The sequence below is a fragment of the Cottoperca gobio genome, chromosome 21 (genome assembly GCF_900634415.1).
Source record: "Cottoperca gobio chromosome 21, fCotGob3.1, whole genome shotgun sequence".
Taxonomy (NCBI): Eukaryota; Metazoa; Chordata; class Actinopteri; order Perciformes; family Bovichtidae; genus Cottoperca; species Cottoperca gobio.
In genome coordinates this window covers 20,941,041-20,963,258 of record NC_041375.1, presented here as the reverse complement: position 1 = coordinate 20,963,258, position 22,218 = coordinate 20,941,041, and the positions used below count along the sequence as shown (strand labels likewise).

Sequence of the window (22,218 nt, the reverse complement as noted above, 5' to 3'; positions counted from 1 at the left end):
AGCATTTATAGTACAATAATCTCAGTGTTGATGGAAATGAGTGTGAAATAGTATAAAATAACATTGGAAATCATGCCAAGTTTCCGTATCTGTGCCGTATTTAACGACCCTCCTGCCGGGAAACCACATTCATCACACCATTCTTATAAATGTTTTAAACTATCAGAGCCATATTTTGAAAGCATTAGATTAACAATGGGCCCCTGTGGCCTTTCAACTGGTTTACTCCCTACTTTTTACGTTTACCAACCTCTTTATTGACCTATTAACGTCTAAAACACAGCGGTTAAAGCCAGTTTTTCTCCAATAATAGTACACATTTATCAGGTTTTTCAATAATTTAAATGTATACACATTCAATGTTAAACCAGTTATAGTATCAATGAACATTACAGAATGAAAGCATTTAAATGAGTTTAAAGTGGCATAGAGTAGCAGCATTACAAGTTGTATAAAATATCACCATTAAAAGGCTAAAGTAAAGAGATAAAATAGCAGCTTTAATATTACAGAAATTAGCTTAAAGTGGCATAGAGTAGCAGCATTAAAGAAAAAGAAAATATCACCATTAAAATATAGTTTATTCCGTTTGACATGTTGTCTACATGGACAAATTAAAATCTTGAAACTCACAGAATATAAAAGATATAATAGACAATGATTTTTTGCATTTGGAAAATAATGAATAAATCTAGCTTGAAAAGACTTTGAACAAGTAGCCACACACCTGCATGTCTCTTCATTATTTCCCCTGTTTTCTCAGGCACACATATCCGTCTGCAGGCTCTCTCAAACTGAGACCTGTAACATTTAGTTAGATTAAAAGATAGATGACGGACAGTATGCATTTTTAATGAACTGACTTGTATTTCTTTTTATGTGAGAGGGCAATGTATTACAGGTCCATTAAGTCTGACAAGCCCCACAGTCTGAGTGCAGGATGAATAGGTTTTGCAGGACAAGATAAATGATGGATAGCATCATCTGCAAATGCACATATGACAATATGTCTACTTTTCTCTTAGGTAATTTTTTTGCACAATTGCCAAAGTTGCCTCTCGCTCTGTAAAATTGTGCCGCCATCTGTCAGAAGGACTGCACTCTCAACTCTTCCTTAATGTGTAATAATGTAAAAGGCTTATTTTAATGTATAATAATGTAAAGTGTGGATAATAAAGCCTTTATTTGAACTTATCCTATTTTGAAATTCTGGGACTAGCACTAAATACACTGAAATATGCTTTGCTGTGCTGTGGCCAAGTAAGCAGGATTTGAAATCCGCGGGATCTATTTTGAGCGGCAGGTAGTGACCTTCAGAGCAAGCGCACGTCACAAGCAGGAGGGGGGTACCAAAAAGCCTAATAATGATCATCAATCATAACTATAATGATGAATAATTTAAATTAAATATGAAGCAGAACTACAATAGCTACATTTAGACCATTATTATAGGAAATAAAGAAAATATATATCTGCTCGTAATAACAGAATTAATTATGGTACCCCCCCTCTCCCATATCCAAGTGGTTTGGCCTGTCTGCTAATCAAAGTTCCACAACGATGCCAAGACAAGTAAATACATTACTGGCAGTTTTACCTTAATTTTCACAGTTGTAGGAAAACATGTTGGTCCCTGAAATGCCGTTGCTGGAACAATATGAAAACATTATTGCGGACATGTTCCATAGTGGACAAAGTCAGCGATATATCGCACTTTTCTAGCTATTGGCGAGGATGCTCAAGTAGAAGCGTCAGAAGATGTTTTGCAGAGCACAACCTGAAGGTGAGTTCAACATGTTCACCGTATTAACGAGAATAATCAAATGTACGACCCCCTAATGTGGGTTTCACGACCTTGTAAGTGGGATATATATCTGAAAGCTCTGAGTTCATGAGTTCGGACGTGTTTGTTGACGTTGTCAGAAATGGCGGAGCAGCTATTGTGCATATTAAGCTAATATATTGTAATTTTAGTCTTATATAAGTTTTCCTCCTGATTTTATAATATGTATGAGGAAAATGTTGATATTTCCAATGAACTCATCTATATCCTCTGTCATGCCTTTACATTTCCTGCATAATGTTACCGTTTGCTAGCTTGCTAAATTGTTAGCCTCAGTTGCTTCTAGACGCCGACAGTAACGTTTATATTTCCGTTGCCTAGCTACTTAACCGCTTAAACGCCAAGCATACATAACTGCTGGTAACCATGAGTTACCAGTTCCATTCGAAGGCAGCAACACATCGGACGTTCTAAAAATGGCCACGGGGAGAGCGTCACTAAAGTGAGTATGGGCAATTATGCAGGGCGCTATGCGTTAGCTAGGCTAGCCTCTGTCAGGTCTTATTCCCCGTGTAATTAAAGGTGGAGTCTGTGATTATAATCCAATACACTTTTTGTCAAATTGAGCGAATCTCGATCCGCAAACTGTCCGTTCGTATTATTTGATATTTATTTTATGTTATGAAAGGTGCTATATAAATAAAGGTTATTATTTTTTATTAATATTGACGTTAGAAATGGGTGGAGTTCCCCCAGTAGACTGTTAGATTAATTCTGTGGATTATCTATTCTGAAAAGAGATGATTAATTTTATACTTTTCAAAATGCTGTGAGCATCAAAAATCAAATACCATCCATCTACAGATACATAATCTGAAAAACCTATTCAAAATAATAATTTATAATAAAGGTGTTCTCTCTAAACAACATAATCTTTTCATGTTTTATATACTACTGTTTCTGGTTGGTCAAGTATTTTGGTGACCAACTATGTAAAATGTGCAACTTCAGTAAATGTTCTACATGTGATCAGCATCCTTAACATTGTCCTTTTAGTTTCCCACAACTCTTCTTCTTCTGTCTGCATTACCTGCCAGAATGTGTTGGTCTGTGTAAAGGTAAGTGTTTATTTATACCAAAAGAAATGGAATCCTTCCTTTGTTTAAAAATACAAAAGTATTGCAGCCTAGTTAAAATGCAAATGGAATTTGCTCTTTTGTAAAGTATCACAACCGTTTTTGTCATAACCAATTGTCGTCACATGGTGGCAATGCAACATAATCAATGGTGCATGACCAGTGGTACCATGTATATTTCTACATAGAATGTTCCATGACAGCTGTCATGCCTTGCCTCCACACTGGGTGTCGCTATTGGATCAGCTGTTTGTGTATAACTGAAGCGCTGACCTTCACTTCCCCTCCCCCTCTTTGTCTGCCAGGTCTGCACAGGTTCGCACCATCATGTGTGCTGAGGCTGAAGCATGCAAGTACGAATGAGGCTGCCCCCTGCTCCACATTGTCCCCATTTCCATCACCAGCTTCCTGCGTTCTGCATCCTTCTGCAGGGGACTCATCAGTGCAGCTGGGGCTGTGACAGCAGCTTCAGCATCATTGCCTCAGCCGTCTCTGCAGCATCCTCGAAAGCATCCATTTCTCACCAGCATACCAGCACCTCTGAGTTGCACACACCCTCCCTCTTTCTCAGATCTCTCTCCTCCAGCATCCTTGTGTCGTACAAGACAGCAGCCAGGCAGTCACATCCTGGGCTAGTTTACCCTGCTGCATCTCCCTCTTCCCTTTTGCTCGGCTGTGCTTGCCACCGCAACAGTCCCCCTCTCCCGTCCTCTTCACCATCATCCACTCTCCGAAGCACCGTTGAGCAAAAAGCAGGCAAGCTGTCTCATTTTCCTGCAAAAGTGTCTGTTGGCTGGGCAGCTGGTCTTCCACTGTCCCTTTGGAGGATGATCCTGTGGATGAAGACGGAGGAGATGGCCGTGGGGGAGCTGCTGGAGAGACTAAGGACAGTCACTCGAGGCATAGGTGGGTGACAACACACTCGACACTAACTGTAGTCCCCGGCCATTATATTCTTGATTGCAGAGGATTATGCATGTTTTCCTGAAACATGGCTATTGCAACAATAAGAGACAATATTGCATCTCTTGTTTGGATGAATTTAGACTAACTAAAAGGTGAAACAAGGGTTTATGAAGGAAAATGCAGGATCATCATGTCAATGAGCGACCAGCTGTATTAAACCACACCAAGGTTAATGTGCTGCTGTTGAAGTCATATATCAAGAATATTGAGTCATATTATTTAATTTATTTTGTGACTTAAGAGTTGAAATAATTTGTGACTCAGCCAGATAGTCCAGTTATCACAGGCTAAGCTTCTTCTTTTTATAGTTTTGGATTTATATTGTTAAATGGCATTAAATCTGACATGTAATCTATACACTCATGACGTCTGCAAAATACACAGACTGCCGCCTGACTGATTTGTGTTGTGATACTGTATCTCACTGGCCTATTTTCTCAGTACTCCACCCTAATCAGTTACAGTATTGTTTGATCAGGAGAGGTGTTGAGGGCAGAAATGGGAGACTGTGACCTTTTCATATATCGTCCTATCCCCACTGTGACCCTGGCCGATTACTTAACATAGACATGCCACTTCAGGTTGTCGCATCACCTCTTAGATTTAGCCGTCAGGGCTGTGCTATTGTGTTTCGTGCAAAGCTCCACTGTTTTCATGGCCTTTTCAGATTTGCTCTGAGTGGTCAAAGTGGCTGCAGGGAAACATCTTAGGTCTTTTATTTCTGACTGCTGTAAAAATTCATTACGCAGTCATGTCAGAGAAAGCTATTTTGGAGCCTTTTGTAGTTTACACAAGAACCCATATCCAGATTGTAGACGTGATGCCCTGACGTTGCTCCTGTAGCCTCATGATTTATCGCCACTGACTGAAAGACAGATCTTTCTCCTTTTATCAAACTAATCCAACTTAATGAGTCATTTAGTGATATGAGTGATATTGCTGGTGTTTGCTTTTCTTCTCTTTTGATCCGTTTATAGAGATCTCCTTTAATCCACTCACTGCCAGCACACAAGCATGAATGCACACAGGCAGACACACAAACACACACACACACACAAGTACCCCCTTTTCCTTTGATGTTGTGTTGATGTTGTTTGATTGGAGATCAGTGATGCTGGTCGCATTGAGAGAAGCCACAGCTGCTCATTAAGTGGCATATGGCATTGTAGTTTTCAGGCCATTATTATTTTGCTGTATTTTTAGCAACTGTGTGTACAGCAACAGTCTGTATGCATACAGGACTAATGTGTATTATATGCTTATACACTGAACACACTGTCCATTTTACTTTTGCATGATTTTTTAAATATTTTATGATGGTGAGGCTCCTGCAGCAATCTTAAATACAGCACAGTTGGCTCTAGTTGCCTCTCCTCCTTAGCACCAGAGATGGTGAAAGTATGGCGGCAGTGAGTGGGTGGCCTTGAGTGAGGAGAAGGTTATGGCTATGCCAAAAAGACAGGAATAAAAATGAACAAACTGCAGCTCTGAAACAGAATTACAAGCTGCATCACTGTTCTCCGGACAAAATAAATAAATTGAATGAAAATTATGAAAAATTGTCATATTTTCCTTTTTACATGTACACAAATTAAGTGCGAGGCATAATTCTAAACATTTGCAGACATTGCAATCATTGGTAGCACTGTGTTTATAAGGGAATGTGACTGAAATGTGCCGTGACAGGAGGATGAGAGCAGTAATCGGCTCAGTGTAGATACGAACACTGATCACAGAAGACAGCAAAGAGGAAGCGAGAGTGAGGAAAAGAGAGATTCAGGGAAACAAAGTTAACTGAGAATGAAAAGGATTTAGCATTGTCTAATCTGGCGAACTGCTCGCTTCTCCTGAGCTGAAAAAGGTATTATATTGTAAAATGCAAAGAACCCCTGTCGCTTTCCTTTTCCCCAGAGAACAATTTTCAAATAGATCTTTAGCTCCTGGTTTCTGGCTGACTGCTATGAACATAACTGAACGTGCAATATCCTCATACTGATAAACAATCGGGAAGAGCTATTTGCGTCCCACACTGTGGCTGACTGCATCTTCCTTTTTTTGGTGAATATTGTCAGTGGCAGCGATCCAAACCATCCATCTATCAGCGGGGTCATTCAGTCCACAGTGAGTGGGCAGAGCTGCTTCGCACATCTTATCTGTGCTCAGTCGCTGAGAAATAATTCATGGAATGGAGAAATTTGCATTTCTTCATTTCGTATAAATAAATAACTTTGCTTTTTGACTGCTTGTCAAAAAGCAAGTGTAATATTTACCATGTTCACCGTGTTGGTTAAGCATGTTAGCATGCTAACATTTGCTAATTGGCACTAAACATGGAGTAAAGTTGAGACTGATGGGAATGGTAATATTTTAAACAAAATTGGACAAATTAAGATTTTGAACCTGATGGTAGTATTAGATACAAAGTCAAGGGGTGACCAAAATTATTACAATGTTATCCTTATTTCATGGCAATCCATCCAATAGATATTTCACTGTGTCAACCTCATGGTGGTGCCAAACGAAAGGTCAGATGATCACCAAAGTCATTAGGATGCATTTTCTGGGATCCATGAATGTCTACACATCCTGGCAATCCATCCAATAGTTGCTGAGATATTTCAGTTTGGACCAAAGTGGTGGACCAACTGACCGACACAGCCACCCACAGAGCCACGGCGTTAGCGTGGACAACATTCTTTGATGCAAGTTAAGCTCTGATTTGAAAAAAAACAGTAGATTTTTTTTATTTAGTAGATTTTAGATTTAGTAGGGAAGTGAAATGCATTTTTACTTGCAGCCCTAATCACAGGCAGCCTCTTCTCAACTTTTACTGGGCATTTGACCTACTTCCAGTTGATTTAAAGGGACACATCCAGTTCAGTGAGTCACAGGTCTCAGCTTTTCCAGAAGGAATGTGTTCATCTGCAGCCGCTGATGCTTAGGGCGGGAGGGGGGGGGGAGAATCTACAGTGTTATATGTTGTAGTTGGTGTTTTTTGTGTGCTGAGTATGGCTAGTATGTATTCACACCTCTCAGCTTGTGTGCGAGACAGAGACTGTCTAGTGCTGTATTTGCTGCTGAACCAAGCAGGAGCTGAGGTTTAGGAAAGTGTCTGAGCTCCAGGCGGACCAGCTGTCTCCTGACTTCATGGTTGCTATTCAATCTCATTTGTTATTGCTCTAATTCATCTGTTGCATTGTTTTTGGATTGAAAGCACAACAGGGAAAGCTGCTTATAAATCAGACACATGTAAGAATTTATTCTTACCATAATGCAAGCGTCAAGTGTCTTTTTAGCTTGAGGTCAGATGTTCATCCAACCTGCCTCCAGCAGAACACTTTTATTCTCCAGCTGGTCAGCTGTGGTCAGACAGACGACAGTAGCCAGAGGCAGAGAGAGTGCTGCAATAAAGAAGCATTCTCAATTTAGTTCATTGCATTTTTAATGAGGGTAAGCACAATGTATTAGATTTTCTTCTGCAGAGGAATTTGAAAGCCTTATTATTAAATGATAATAGTAATGACTATCTTTCTTTAGATTTATATCTACCATATGTTTATATTCATTATCATCATGTATAAATGTCACAATATCCGAAATGTAGTATTAGATACCAATACCTGTGAAATTCCATGATTCTCGATAGCCAATTCAAAACTACGGTAAAAAACTAAAGAATAAATTCCATGTAGCCTAGTTCAACATACACTCCTTTATTTTCTTTGCATGCTGTTTTTAGGAATTTTAACAAGTCATCATTTTCTCTCTAATATCTATTTCATATTGCTGTGAAAACCTCTTTTATTCAAGTTTCGCCATTAAACAACATTTTTACAAGATTACATTAGAACACATCATGATAACGTTATAATTGACCCATTACAAATGTATACTGAATAGAGCTTGATCAGGCCATAATACAAGTCAGTAGCACTTCCATTACCGGCTGCTGGCAGCGAACGTTAACTAGCTCTCCTGTCGATTTCAACTCAGAACCGTGTTATTTATTTACGTTAGTCTCGAACCCCCGGTGCCAGATGTACTGTCGCATGTCCGAACTTTGGCATCAACTTGGTAACGAAGTATCCGTTCTTTCGACGTCCCTATGGGAAATAGAAATACTAGAAACTAAAAACACAACATATACACACACACGACTCTTAATTCTACACACCCCTTGGCCTGTCACTTTAACCTCCGTATCCTCCTCAGCAACCCCGGTACTTGAGAAACACATTAAGAGAACACGAAACAGTAAAAACAGGTTTAAAAAGGCAGTAGAAATTAGTCAAGCGCTCAGAGACATGAGAACTCAGAGCAGAGGAGTTAGTTGTTAGGGCCGAAACCTGTACAGCTTCCCTAGCAACCAGCATCAGCCACGGAAGACCCTGCTCCCAGTGTCTATCCAGCTCGGCGCAATACGCACGCAGGAGAGACTTAAGAGTCTGATTAAATCTCTCCAAGGCACCTTGGCTTTGAACATGATAGGCAGATGACTGATTATGAGTTATGCGCAAAACCTTCAAGACTTGGGCAAACATGTCTGATGAAAAATTAGACCCTTATCACTTTGAACAATTTTCGGGATACCAAATACAGATATAAATTGTGTCAACGCTTTTACCACAGCCTTCGTAGTAATTGACCTCAACAGGTATGCAGCGGGATACCTGGTACTTTGACACATAACTGTCAAGAGATATTTACTGTCCCGGTAGCGAAAAGGTGAGGACTCAAATGCAAGACGGCAGACGAGGAGATTAACAAAAAGAGGGCTTTATTCCAAAAGCTTTAAAAAATAACAAAAGTACACAAGGTAAACAGTAAACTGAAAAGACAAACCAGGATGACACGGGGAGCACGAGGAAGCACGAGGAAGCACGAGGAGACATCTGCAAGGGTGACACTTAGATGACGATCTGACAAGGAACACTGGAAAAGACAGGGATATATACACACAGACACTAACGAGGGGAACAAGATACAGCTGGGGAGAGAGGCTAAAACACAAGCGCAAGGTGAACGGACACAGGAGGAACAAATCAACAATCACAGAGGGAAAGCACACAAACAGGAAGTACAACTAGACATGACATAAGGGGGAGTGAACACTTCAAAATAAAACAGGATATACAAAAATCAAGACTGTGACATTTACAACCCAATTTAGAGCACGGTAACGGCCCTACACAGTCCACAATGAGATGTTAAAACGGTTAATTTATAGCAGAGATAGGTTGAAGTGGCGCAGGCGTAAATGCCCTGATTCGGCTTCCCCGTAAACTGGCATACATGGCATGTTTTAATGTACGTGGAGACGTGTCTTTTCACCCGCGGCCAAAAAAAATGTTTAAGGACGTTCAGATACATTTTTCTTACGCCAAAGTGTCCACTATCATCATGGGCCACTTTGAGCACCAGGGAGCGGAATTTAGCTGGCATCACCAACTGGAAAACGGCTTCTCCAACAATGTCACCACCCAGGGAAATCCATTTCCTGAACAACAACTCATTCTGCAAGAAATAACCACTGGCCGTACTATTTATTTCAGAGGCAGACAATACACGATCAAACATCTCTTTAAGGGAGGGATCACTCCGTTGCTCATGCAAAAGCTCACTACGTGAAACTGATAGAGGGAAATCCGACAGAGACGTAACCTCCAAATTGACGTCACCACAACTGTCAGACAACGCATCCAACTCTGACTTCGCCATTGCGCGCGTAACCACACAGGCTGAAAAGACCTCAGGGAATTCACCAAAGCTCTCATCAGAAGTAGCATCCACCGGACAGAGTATAACCACAGGTGAGGGAGGAGTGTCAGCCCACACACGGCTACCAGCCAACCGTTGCCCAAAATAAAGTGAACCCCTTCAATGGGCAACGCCGGCCGAACCCCCACAGCAACCTCACCCTGCACAAGCTCACAGTCAAGGATCATTTTATGCAAAGGAATAGGCAAAATTGTTAACCCTATCCCACGAGAGAGAATACATTCACCGACGTCAGTTTCTGCTGATAAAGGCAAAGTGGCAGAGTCCACTATGTACGAGTCATAGGCCCCTGTATCCCTCAAGATCTTTATCGGTATTTTAACCTCACTTCCTGCCAGCGACACAACACCACTTCTAATAAAAGGAGCATACGCAGCCAAAACGTCAGGCTCAGAAGAACAAGTGGTAAGGACCTCAGAGACATCAGTCATACTCACAGGCGCAACGAACGCAGCAGGCTTAACATTAGGTCTCATACCCTTATTCCTCGGCTGTAACAAAGGACATTCTGCCTTCCAGTGTCCTGCCTCGTGACAATAGTTGCATGATTTACTCTTATCAAAACTTCCTCGAGTTTTGGTTTCAGATTTAAACGAACCAGACCTCCAAGACCGTGTGGGATCAAATGATGCAGCGTCAGACTTACTCCCTCTCCAGCCAACGTCATCACGCACCGTGCGCTCTCGAAAAGAACCCTTATGGAGCAGCACATATTCATCTGCTGACACAGCAGCATCAGCAGCAGTGGCATCCTTCTTCTCAGTAATGTAGGTGGCCACTCGGCCAGGAAGCGAGTTTTTAAACTGCTCCAAAATCACCAACTCACATAAATCATTAAAATTAACGATTTCAAGGGCTGTCAACCAACGTTTAAAGTGAGTTGTCAGACCTCTCGCAAATTCCACATACGTCTGACCACTTCTTCTCTCCCAAGACCTGAAACGCTGGCGATAAGCCTCTGGCACAAGCTCATATGCCTTAAGCACGACAGTTTTTATTTTTACATAGCTAGAGCTATCCTCTAAACTCAACGGCGAATATGCTTCTTGTGCTTTTCCTGTAAGGACGCACTGGAGCATTAGAGCACAGTCCGCATCAGGCCAGTCCCTAGCCTTAGCAGCTCGCTCAAACAATGCAAAAAACACATCTGGGTCCCTCTCATTAAAGTGCGGCAACAAACGCAAATTATTGATATCAAAAGGACGCACACCAACTTTATGCATCTCGCTCTGATCCTCAGTGGACTACTTGCCACCTTTTACAACCGACGAATCTCCAGATCTATCTTTGCATGTTCCGTTTGCTGGTGAATCCTCACTATCTCAATTTGCTTATTAATTTCCAACTCTTGCATATATCTTTTATGCTCCCTTTGCGTTGTCACATGCTCCTTTTGCAATGCAAGAAGCTCCTTTTGTTGTTCAAAAGTCAACCCCTGCGTCTGGGCAGACATAGTAGTGGAAACTGGAACAGGCTCATCCTGATCCTCCGTCATAACTCCCATCTCAATCAGTTTTAACTTTAATATCTTCTTTAAGACGTTTGTCCCCCACAACCACTGAATAATGCGCAGACAGTTTAAGCAACCGCTCCGTTGTAAATTTCTGTAACGCCTCCTCCGATGGACTAGCAATAAAGGCCTCAAGATCCAACATGTTTATTTCCCAAATCTTTACACTCAACCAGCAAAACACAACTTCTACAACAAAAAACAGGACCAGCCACACAGTAAAGTTTCCCTGTATATAACAAGAGGGTTACCCTCAGCTGGTTTGGATATTTCCCACTATCACAAATTAGCCCCACTAAGTAAACTCCCTCCTAGTCTTCATGCAGCTACTTGCGGTGGGTATTTACGCACTAAAGACCGCTGGATCAGGGCGGCGACTAGCAAGCTAGCAACGCTCCCGAAACCACGGACATGCTCCCAAGCAAAGCTTCAACCACGTTCGCCACAACACTACAACAATCCCCCCGACAAACCCAAAGGGAATGCCGCTACATTCTACCAGGGAAGAATCCGCACCACTTTATCAAAACTACGCACCAGGAAACAAACACCTGTTAATCTGCTACGAGCATAAACAATAGCTGGCACTAAGACCACAACTCTCCACAGTCCAAATAAGAATAACCTACAGCACTTATACATCAAACTAAACTGACAATCCCAACAGACCATCCAATTTATCCTGTTCGACCAAACCAAGAGTGTCCTCTTCCTAAACGCTACCGAACAACAAATGTTTACCGTTACCGGCAACAGCAACACAAAACAATCAGCCGGGTCACATACTCACAGTTAATCACGTAACAACACGGAACGAGCCCCCAATTTGTCACAACCCCGGCTCTAGGGCAGGATAAACAGACGATAAAGACACGAAATGCCAAAGTATATAAGGGATTTATTGGTAAACAAAGGACATAACTTGCGCAGCAAGGTATGCAAACAAAAGACAAAGCCAAAACAACGCCTGGCTCAGGCAGGGAGAGAGAGAGCAGCATCGCGGATGCTGGCCTTTTATGGTCCTGAGGTGCGCTGCGCCCAGGTGCTCCAGATCAGACGGACACTGTCATCAGGTCCACTGACACCTTAAAGACATCCAACACAGTGACTGACACAAGACAGGTGAAGCAGAGGCCGTCACAGTTACTATTGTAATTCACAAATGTTAGCATGCTTACACACTACTAAGATAGTGAACATAGCGAACATTACACATGGTAAACATCAGCCTCTTAGCATTGTCATTACGAGGATGTTATTATGCAGATTTTAGTGGTTACCTCAAAGTATAGCTGTGGTGAATTACAGCATCGCAGCATAACTACTAGCTAACTGTAGACTTTTAGTCTTGTTTTATGATTTGTGGGTTATAATGGTAACTGTAGCACAGACAGGAAGTATAATCTTTTGTGCGCTTGTGTATGTTTGCGTCCACTTAAGGTACATTTCAGTGTGAAGTCAGTGTGGGAGCAAACGGTAATGAAGAAACCCACAGGAGATCAGTGATGCCATAAACGAGGGATCAGACCTGATTAACAGGGCAACGGGAGAAGAGAGCGAGGAGAGAGAGAGAGAGAGATGAAGGGTTAGGGATAGATGGCTGATGTCGTGTGTCTCGTCCTCCTGCAGTTGTCTCATCAGTATGTGTGAGAGTGCAGCTCCTCTCATCTCTATTCTAAGCCTATAAACTGCAAACTGCCTTTTGCTTGCCAGCTTTGGCCACACAAACGCAACCAAACGCACAACACAAGCACACACAAATAAAAGCCTGCCAGCAACCTCTTCAACTCTCCCATCAAAGAGGAGCCTCTATGTTTGCTCCTCCACCTCAGTCACTGACACACCCTGAGCTGTTAATGTCCACTACAAAGTTTTACTGTTGGAAGTTTTTAAATGTTCATGCTTTCCTGTTTCACCAGGAATGAATGCATGAAAGAATCTGGGGAGATAGAAAAGAGGGAGAGAAAAGGCAGATTAGTTAAGGAGTGGAGGAATATAATTAGCCTGAGCAGCAGAAGGGGATTTGTGCTCCACCGGCTGCCCTCTGCTCCAGCTCCCCTCCACCCTCTTCCCCCCCCCCCCGTCCGTCCGTCCGTCCTTCCTTAGAAACCTATGCTACACTGAGCCGTCAATAGTTTCTCTTGCGACGAGCTATGCATGTGCATCAGAGTGTGTGTGTGTGTGTTTGTGAAGAGCAGAGCTGGGCCCATTCTCACCTCCAGTGTGAACACTGTTTGTTTTAGAGGTTGTGCAGACAGTGACTCACCTCTTTTTGGTGCCGTTTCCTCGAGTCCCCAATGTGGCACTGCAGTGGAGACTAGGGGGTCATCTTATATGAAGCCAATGCAGACATCTACTCGCAGGATGCATGTGAGAGCATGTCGGCTTTATTCTGAGTGAACCGGCACATTACAACAAAGAAGGTCCTTCCCATGCCTGCATTTAGGGGCTGCGATTTGGAGTCTATTAGAGTGTGCAGTGGAGCTTTGCAGTGGAGCTTTGCAGGTGCAGCGAGGGGTCTCTCTGGATGACAGAGTTTGTTTGAGTGTGTGAGACCAGCAGCCGGCTCTTATGTCTCTGCATGAGTTTCTGCGGGAGGGTGGTGAGGCATCGTACCGGATCGTGAACCGTCTCAGTCATCTGATCCAGAACCTGGACATCTCTGGACTGAGCTCTCCTTTCCCTTTCAACCCTGCCAGCCGCAGGAACTCCTGGACAGACTGGGACGGTAAGATGAATAGAGGGTGTGTGTGTGGGCACTCAGCATGCTTGTGTGTGTGTGTGCGCACTCAGCATGCTTATGTGTGTGTGTGTGTGTGTGTGTGTGTGTATGTGAGAGAGTGATATATAGTTAGCTGAAGCTCTGGCCAGAGTTCTGCAGGGCATCACGCCCAGAGCCTCACACAGTGTTTCCTGTGGGCTTCCCTTGCTGCCCACTGAGCTGTTTCTGTGTCTTTGTGTGTGTATGTGAGAGAGAGTGTGTGACTGTGCAGTCTAAACTGCCACTTCAGTTTCCAACATACAGATCTCTGCAGCTGCAGTGATATTTTTCCGTAGCAGTAACAGATTCTTCAGCAAATGCAGAAATTGCAGCACACAGCATCTTCCTGGCAGACAAGCTGGTGCAAAGGAGTGGGAACTGCTGATTATAGCTGCTCAGTTGGCTTCCTGTCAGCCAGCTTGTTGCCACTTTGAGACCTTGGTTTTTTTCCCACTGCATAGAAAAGGACTTTCGCAAGGTTTCACTAACACACAGGGAGAAAAGCATGGTGAGGAAAGCAAGGAGGAGTGCTTCTCAATGGGATAGTGGGATGCCGATGGTCCCGCTTAAGCCACGTGAGTCAGGCGGTGCATGGATGGTATTTCTTGTGGATCTCTGTGTGGGTAGACTGCTCGTGTATTTTGATATGTCTCGAAAAATCTGACCTTGTGTCAGTATGTGTAAGCTGTATGTGAAAACCTCCTATCTTTGTCTCTCGCCAAGGTTGTTCATTTAGCATATGTTTGTTTTGTCCCTGGATGAAGGTCACTGCATGTTTAAAGCTATTGCTGTGCCTGGCACTCATGGATTGTATGCATCTGCATATTTGTACATGCGTGCTGGTTTTTGTGCATGGTTTTTCTCATCTGCTTTTCTTGTCTGCACTTCATGCTGTGTGGTTTCATGGACCATTTTCATGTCTTCCCTGCTCTGTTTAAGTCATTAGCCATGAGGTAAATTCGTTGAAGAGAGGAACTATGTTGTCGCTCTAAGCGGTGTTTGGTTTTACACGCTGAGGCCACCTAGCACTGATACCGTACAAACATGAGAAGGAATCCTTTTTGATGTATTAAGTCTCTTCGGAACATTTCTTTGTGTGCTTGCTCGAGGTTTCAGGTTACTCACACACACGCATTGATCTGCAAGTTATTCAACCTATGACTATGAATTTAGAGGAAGCCCAAATGAAACAGTTGTTTCCAAAGTAACCTACCATGTTGAAAAATGTAAAAAGAAAATGTAATCAAGTGTAAGAAACCACTTAATGCCATTATACCAATTTGTGGAACCGATTCAGAAACCAGTCTGTCCTGTTGGTATAATTAGACTGCTATAATCCAATGGCCGGGTATGTTTTCATTTGATTGAATTAAGAATCTAAACATAGAGAGTATTGTAAATTACATAAACAAAAAAGACTTGAGGACTTGTAATGATTGAATGTTTGTGGGCGGGAAACCAGTGAGGAATCACGTCCTAGTCTCGGTTGATGTTGGAGTTGGCAGTGACTAGGACTACTTACTCTGCACATGTAGCAATGTACTCCTATAACATTGTCTGACGCATAATGGAGAGAATAAATAAAAGGATCAAATGCAGGAGAACTAGAGATGTCATGTTTTCTATTTTAAACATTGGTCTTCCTTGAAATATAGACTTTGATGAGTAAAATACCAGGATCTCTCCTTTTTTAATTGGGCAGGGGAAAAAACAAATAAAAGGACCATTATCCTGCAACGAGTGATTTGATGTGATGAGTTTTTTCAGGTTATTATGTTAAACATCTTTTTGTGTTTCTGACTGATGCATCTCTGAGTTAGAGGAAACTCTGGCTTCTTTCAGTTCTTTGCACTCCCTCATTGGTTTTATGTGACGGCACAATGAATCAGTGTCTCTAAATTAGACTCCGACTGCGAGTTGATCTGCGATCAGTGTCTCTTTGTTTGACCCTCTTGTTTACTTTTGAGCTGAGAAGTTCAAACCTAATGGCTCTTGTGTTTATCTCTCAAGGTTTATGACACTGATAACCTCGTGCTTGCCCTTGCTCATAGAGCAAACGCGTGTTAAACACAACCCCCACCCATACAACTCACACACACACACACATGCAAATGCAAGCTTTCATATCCATGCACACACACACATGCAGCCAGGCATACATGTACACACAATCAACATCTCTTGCCCAAACCTTTTTTAGCACACTTAACTTAACGGCTGAGTTGGCAGACAGAATGGTGTCCATTAGCTCGTTTTGACTGAAATATATATTTTATACATCTCATTGAAATGGAATCTAAATTGCCACATTCTGCTAAGAAACAGTGTCTTTCTTTGAGAGGTCTCCTTAGAATTAAGTCTTTCAGTAAATGTGTAAGAATGGGGTCTTTTGTAAACAAGAATAGAGGCTTTGAATGGATACAGTCTGTGAATGGTTAAATGGGGATGCAGGCAGTGTTTGAATGGGCTGGTCAGAATGGAGCCGTTGTACTTTTGGTCCACATCTCCTGAGATAAGGCAGACGAGAAGCGAGAGCTTTGTTGGCCTAGGTAAATGAGCGCTGGCCAAAGGACTGGGAGCTGCAGATCCTACCTTCCCTCTGTGACACAACATGGCATGACATCACTTAGCCTGCGTTACTTTTATATGTTTCTAACTTAGAGTCAAAACTGGATCCCTTGTTAGAGGTCAGACGAAGTAATTCATTAGCAGGTTGGAAGGCATTGCTATTCAACCGGGAGGGGTCAGGTAATTGTCTTTTTTTAGGGGAGGGGAAAAAGGGTCGCTGGCTGAACGAGGAGGGTGGGGTAGAGTGCTACACTGTAGCTTTTGTCTACAGGGAAGGTAACCTGAGGTTGCAATAGGAAGTCCCCACAGTTACTGAGTGACGTCCTGCAGGCTGTAGAGCACCTGCAGCCTGACAAACAGCGACAGGCTGAATGTGGAGTCAGAATGAGAGTGAAATAGTTACTTTCTGCAAAGCTGCATGGAAGTGTTGCAGAAGAGGAGTGAACAAGACGTAGACTGGGACGGTAGGATGGGAGGAGAGGAGATGGCAGATTCAGGCTTCTTGATGGAGGAGGATGTCGAGTTGGACTCCGGGTTTTGCCTGGAAGTGGACTTAGACCTGAGTTTAGGTGTGAGCGTAGGCTCAACTGAACACCCTGATAGAGAGGAGTTGGACTTGTGTGCGATTACAGGACACACAGATTCTCTGTTTACTAGTTATGAGCAAAGAGAGGGAAGTCCAGGAGGGAGTCGGACTTCAGAGGAAGGTGACACGGATTCAACGTCGATGGAGAATGGAGAGACAGAAACAGAGAGAGGAGAAGAGATGGATGATCAAAGGGAAGCGATGAAAGAGAAGGAGATGGAGGGATCGTTGGATGTGTATTTGTGGCCAGTAGAGGAGAGGGGGGGTCGTGTACGGATCTCTCTGGAGGAGGTGGAACGATACTACAGATTTTCTCGCTGCTGCCACTGGCTGTGTGGTAGGTGTCCGATGCTTCATCATTTCCTCTTATCGTGTTTGTTACGTATCACAAAACGATTCTTACTCGTCACCGTCTTTCTTTTACCGTGCTATATTTCACAGTATTTGTTTGCAGTTTATCCCTGTTTCGTATTAAAACCACAATTTGGTTCTGTTGTCTTAACACAACCTCTTCTACCCGCCCTCTTCTGTTTGCTCTCACCTGGAGTTAGGATTGGGAAAACGCAGCATTTGCTTTCTTTGTTGTCATTTAAATCTTGAGTGTATTTGGCTGTGCAGTTTCACCTGTTTCTTAGTCGACTAAGAGTTTAAAAAAAAAAAAGTAAATTAGCTTTTTCATGCTGAATCGCACATCCACACATTCCAGCACATCTCTGGTAAACACATTTAAAGTGGTGCTTTTGCATTCTTTGTTCAGAAAGTCTAATAACAGAAGAGACGTCAACTGTGTTTAGCATACCAGATATTTTCTTTTGGAGGGATTCATTTCTTTTTGTCCCTTTTTCATTTCATTTCTTCAGGATGATTGCTGTTTTCCAACTTGTTTGTGTTTGTCTGATCACAAACCATATCCTCATTTCTTTATTGTGTGATGTAAAGACCAGAGATCAGAGCAGTGTGAGCCTTAAACGTTGACTTACCCTCATCTCAACCCTCTCTCCCCTGATATTATAAGCACTCATCTGTCACTGCTCAGTCCTATTTAGTGCTTTGCTTGGTTGTTGTCACTCCTCATCCATGACTGTAAGCCCCTTATTCCCACTTGCTGCCCTCCCCCACCTCTATGTGTGTGTGTGTGACTATTCTGTCCCCCTTTCCCCAAAAAACTCTGACCTGTCCAATACTCAGAGTACAGAATATTATCAGAGTACTTTCAGACTAAAACAGGAAATAAACTTTGTGTGAAGGAGTTATTTCTAAATCACTAACAAGCTAATAACCAGCTTGTTCCACAGTTTATTCTCTTTCTGGCCGTATGAACCAGAGTTTCTGGCTTCTGCTGCTCTTGTCCTGTTGAATCGGTGTCAGCAGAGTCAGGCAGTCCAGGTGTGTGACTGACCCACTAACGTTTGACTCGTCACCCACAAACGTGAGCGTGAGTGGACACTAATCCCCACCGTTAAGCCTTTTAAAGAACATTAGCGCCTCAACCAGCAGGTGTTATGTGTGTGTGTGTGTGTGTGTTTTCGTGTGTGCTTGTAGGCAATGCTGCAATAAAGTTCATGTTTGTTCAGGGTGTGTATTTTCTCATTAGCAGAGTTACTGAAAAAGTGCTTTAATTCAATGATGGTAGTTTGTATAGAAGGGGAAAGGTAAGATTTGTCATCTTTATTCCAAAGTTAAAACAGCAAATACTTCTAACCAAACCTTGTAATACAATGCAGACACATGTGGAAAATAAACACCAAAAGTCATTTGAGGCCCTTTTTTTTTCTTTTTCGTGAGCTTCATAATTCTTGTTTTCCTGTTGGGAGGATGTGATCTGTGAGTATTAATAAACCCAGACTGAGTTCCATAAAGGTCACCTCCTGCACAGTAATGCATTAATATGCTTATTATTAACATATACATCCTTTTTATAAGCTCCATGTGACATCATCGTTACACACGGATTGGAAAAGACTCTTGAGTGGTTTCACTGTCCGGTTTCTTTTCCGAGAAATACAGAAGCATCTGAAACTAGCGCATCCTCCATTTTTCTAATGGCTGTTAACGATTGTATAATACTGTGTGAACAGTGAGTGGAAGTTTGGAAGGAAGTAGGAGACGGAAAAAGAAGAAGTTGCCAAAAAGCGACTCTAAAAAGTGACTGAAACTCAAATCCGGCATCTTTCAGGAGGGGATTTTCAGTAACTGAATAGCCTCTTTCTGGAAACAAAGTGCGGCTATTGCTGACCTGGGTGGGGGGTTGGTTTTGATACGTGTGGGAGTTGCTGGGGGCAAGGTGTGGCTGCCTGAGTAAGCGAGGCTGGGTCAAAAAGTGGAAACTGATGGAGGTTTCTGTGTGAACTTGATTCCACGAGGAGCGTGTGAGCGCTCTGCAGATGGAACTTGTCCTCAGGCAGTGAGTGGCCATAATTAACATGCCAAAACTGCAAACATCAAAGATATGTTGGTTCATTTATCAAGTCACATTTCCACTTGTCTGACTTCTGTCGAGGGTTTACTTTGGTGCACACACCCTTGCTTGAGGTTGGATTGAAAGGAAAGAAGAAATAGGAAACTGTCTCACAAAGCATCTCAGTCAGTTGCACATAATCAATATCTATTAACTACATAGATAGAGAAGGGTGATACAGAGTACCATATTCTCTATACAGTAGGTCTAACAATAAAAAGAGACTAAACAGATTTGGTTCAAGGTCAGACAATTCTTCTGAAAACAAACTAGCACAGTGCGCGATCAATAATGTTTGTCCAGCCACAGGTAGGCTTTTAATTTATAATGGATGAACCCTTTGCTGTGTCGCAAACGTAAGTGAAAGAGAAGAGGAAACAGATTGCTGTAACTGATGAGTAATTGAATAGCACGGTACGTCTGATGTGTACAATTGACAAGACATCGTATACGTGTGTGTGTCTTTGTGTCTTTGTGTTCTTGGATGTGGTAGAGAAGTGTAATCTCTGCGTCTCGACCTCCGACATCTCCTGCTGTCATGCAGGATTTAAAAGCACCGGCTTCGGTGAGCAGAAGCTGCAGAGAGGCGAGGTGGTGTTGTTGTGTTGTCACTGAGATCCTTTCTCTCAGGGATCGTCTGATCTTGTAGTCGTATCATAAACTTAAAGGCCCTGAATAAATCATTTTCTTCTTATAAGCATGGGCTTATGAAAACGTGTCCTCTGTTAACTGTGTTTACATGCAGGCCTCTTCTCTGAGTCATTCAGCAGCTGCTTATTAACAAGTCATTCCTTATCAGGTCGTTCCTCATTTGTTGTTCCCTAGTAACTACTCACAACTTCCTATTTTCTGTGATACTTAGCTTTTTTCCTATATCACCTTTTTTTTTTTGGACATCTGCCAAATGTAAAGTCAGAGTGTGTAGAATTGTTCTTTAAAAAGAAGAATGTATAGACTTCCCTCTCAATGTATCTGAGAAAGCACAGGCAGAGCCCCTGCTGGCCCCTGCCTGTGCTTTCTCTTTTATTTTCAATTAGCTGGGTGTTTTTTTTTACATCAATCTCTATAAAAAAAGGTAGTGACCAGGTGCCAGATCGTAAGCATGCATCCAAGAGAGAGAGAGCTACGAAAGACACAAACAAATATAGTGCGGCAAAGCGCCTGTCGGGCAAAGCTCGTTTCAAAATGAGAGTGAATTAAAAACCTTTTGATTGATGTTGTTTTGACACAACAGGCAAGACACCAGCTGGTCTGAGGAAAAAGGTTAAAAGGAGGCAGGAGATTGAAATGGCCAGACCAAGAGTGTGTGCGTGTGTGCGTGTGCGTGTGTGTGTGTGTGTGTGTGTGTGTGCGTGCGTGTGTGTGTGTGTGTGTGTGTGTGTGTGTGCAGTGAATGTCAGTGTACTAATACCCTTAGGCCAAGTCACCTGATCGGCCCCGTTACCAAACAAAGAGTTAACAGCAAGACTCCTTGTTTGTTTAAACTGCAGTCAGAGGAGGGTTTAAAGCAAAAGGTTGTGCCTGTAAAGAGACAGACAGTCAGGATAACATACAGGATGAAGAGGGGAACGACATCCATAACACTGATGGATATTGTGTGATGCTCCGAGATGGACTGAGCTCCAGTGAGTATGAGGCTCAGACTCCGTGGGCTCACTGAGTCTGAGGTCACCGGGCAGGTGTTGTGAGTTGTTGGGACAAACTGTGCGTTCATCAAATATAAAGCTAAGTAGAGTAATATTATGCTAGTTAGAAAGAAATGAGAATTTCCTGAATTCTTATCTTGTATGACAATGACTTCTCAGACGATAGAGATATCCAGAGTGTCGCAGGATGTACGTGCTAGTGTGTTTGTTTGTAAACTCACCATGTGTTCGGTTACTGTGACGATAGCTTGAAGCATTTTGTACCTCGACACGCTGCACACTTTGTTTTTTATAGAAAAAGCAACATTCAGAGACTAAACTTCACTTGTGCCCACCTGCTCTGCCTAAATACGACATGTTATGTAGCGATGTGCAGGCTGTCAGAAAACAGTTTATTATTCTGGCTTCGGCCAATCCTGAGTTGAGCTCATGTCCGTCGCTCCAGCTGCTTATGTATTGCTACGTATTAACAGTTTTATTATTACTGTACGTTTGTATGAATTGTCTGTTTTTATTTAGTACGCTATAAGACTTCTTTTTGAGCTGTAGAGAACTACTCTACACACTCTCAATGACGTGGTGTTTCCGTATGATTCGCATCAACACAGCCGAGCAAACAAAGTCAAGCTAAGATGAAAAGTCAACATTGCTCTGCACTGTTACTTTGACTTTCCAGACTAACTGTTTGACGGTGTTTGTCACTGAGACACTCCCTTCCTGTAATCTTCTGGCTTTCCTGGTCCCCAGATGACCCTCCTTTTTGTTATTTCCTCCACCATTTTCCACCTGTATTTGTATGCCTCCAGCCTGTTTTTAAACTAAAAGCACAGTATCACAATTCAATTGTGTGGATGCTAAACGAGGGGAAACTACAGCTCTCTGGCCCTGGGCAATTTGGTGGGCAGGAAGTGCTTTTTATACAGAAAATGGAAAAGTAATGAAGAGCTGAAGAGGCCAGTGCTTCATGGTTTTCAGCACTGAACTATATGTGGTCTTTTAGCTTTAATGACAGGGCACTTTTGGCTG

The 22,218-nt window shown here is 42.5% G+C and overlaps 1 protein-coding gene and 1 long non-coding RNA gene across 3 annotated transcripts in view; one reads left to right on the top strand and one right to left on the bottom strand.

Annotated features, from left to right (window-relative positions):
• Positions 1 to 1,639: 1,639 nt before the first annotated feature.
• mcf2lb (mcf.2 cell line derived transforming sequence-like b) overlaps positions 1,640 to 22,218 on the top strand; it is a 44,416-nt gene continuing 23,837 nt past the window's right edge. The window contains exons 1-4 of one of the 2 annotated variants that reach the window (XM_029459673.1): positions 1,640 to 1,783; positions 2,165 to 2,285; positions 2,840 to 2,901; positions 3,225 to 3,825. In XM_029459673.1, the coding sequence (XP_029315533.1) occupies positions 3,267 to 3,825 (559 nt within the window). In that variant the 5' untranslated portion in view covers positions 1,640 to 1,783; positions 2,165 to 2,285; positions 2,840 to 2,901; positions 3,225 to 3,266. Of the gene's footprint in view, positions 1,784 to 2,164; positions 2,286 to 2,839; positions 2,902 to 3,224; positions 3,826 to 14,372; positions 14,510 to 22,218 lie in introns of those variants that run through there. The other variant, XM_029459672.1, reaches the window with a different exon arrangement.
• LOC115026736 (uncharacterized) lies at positions 3,603 to 8,027 on the bottom strand. The gene is made up of 3 exons (XR_003834316.1): positions 7,898 to 8,027; positions 7,153 to 7,286; positions 3,603 to 3,791 (listed from the first exon to the last, which is right to left on the bottom strand). It is a non-coding gene; the product is annotated as an uncharacterized LOC115026736 (long non-coding RNA).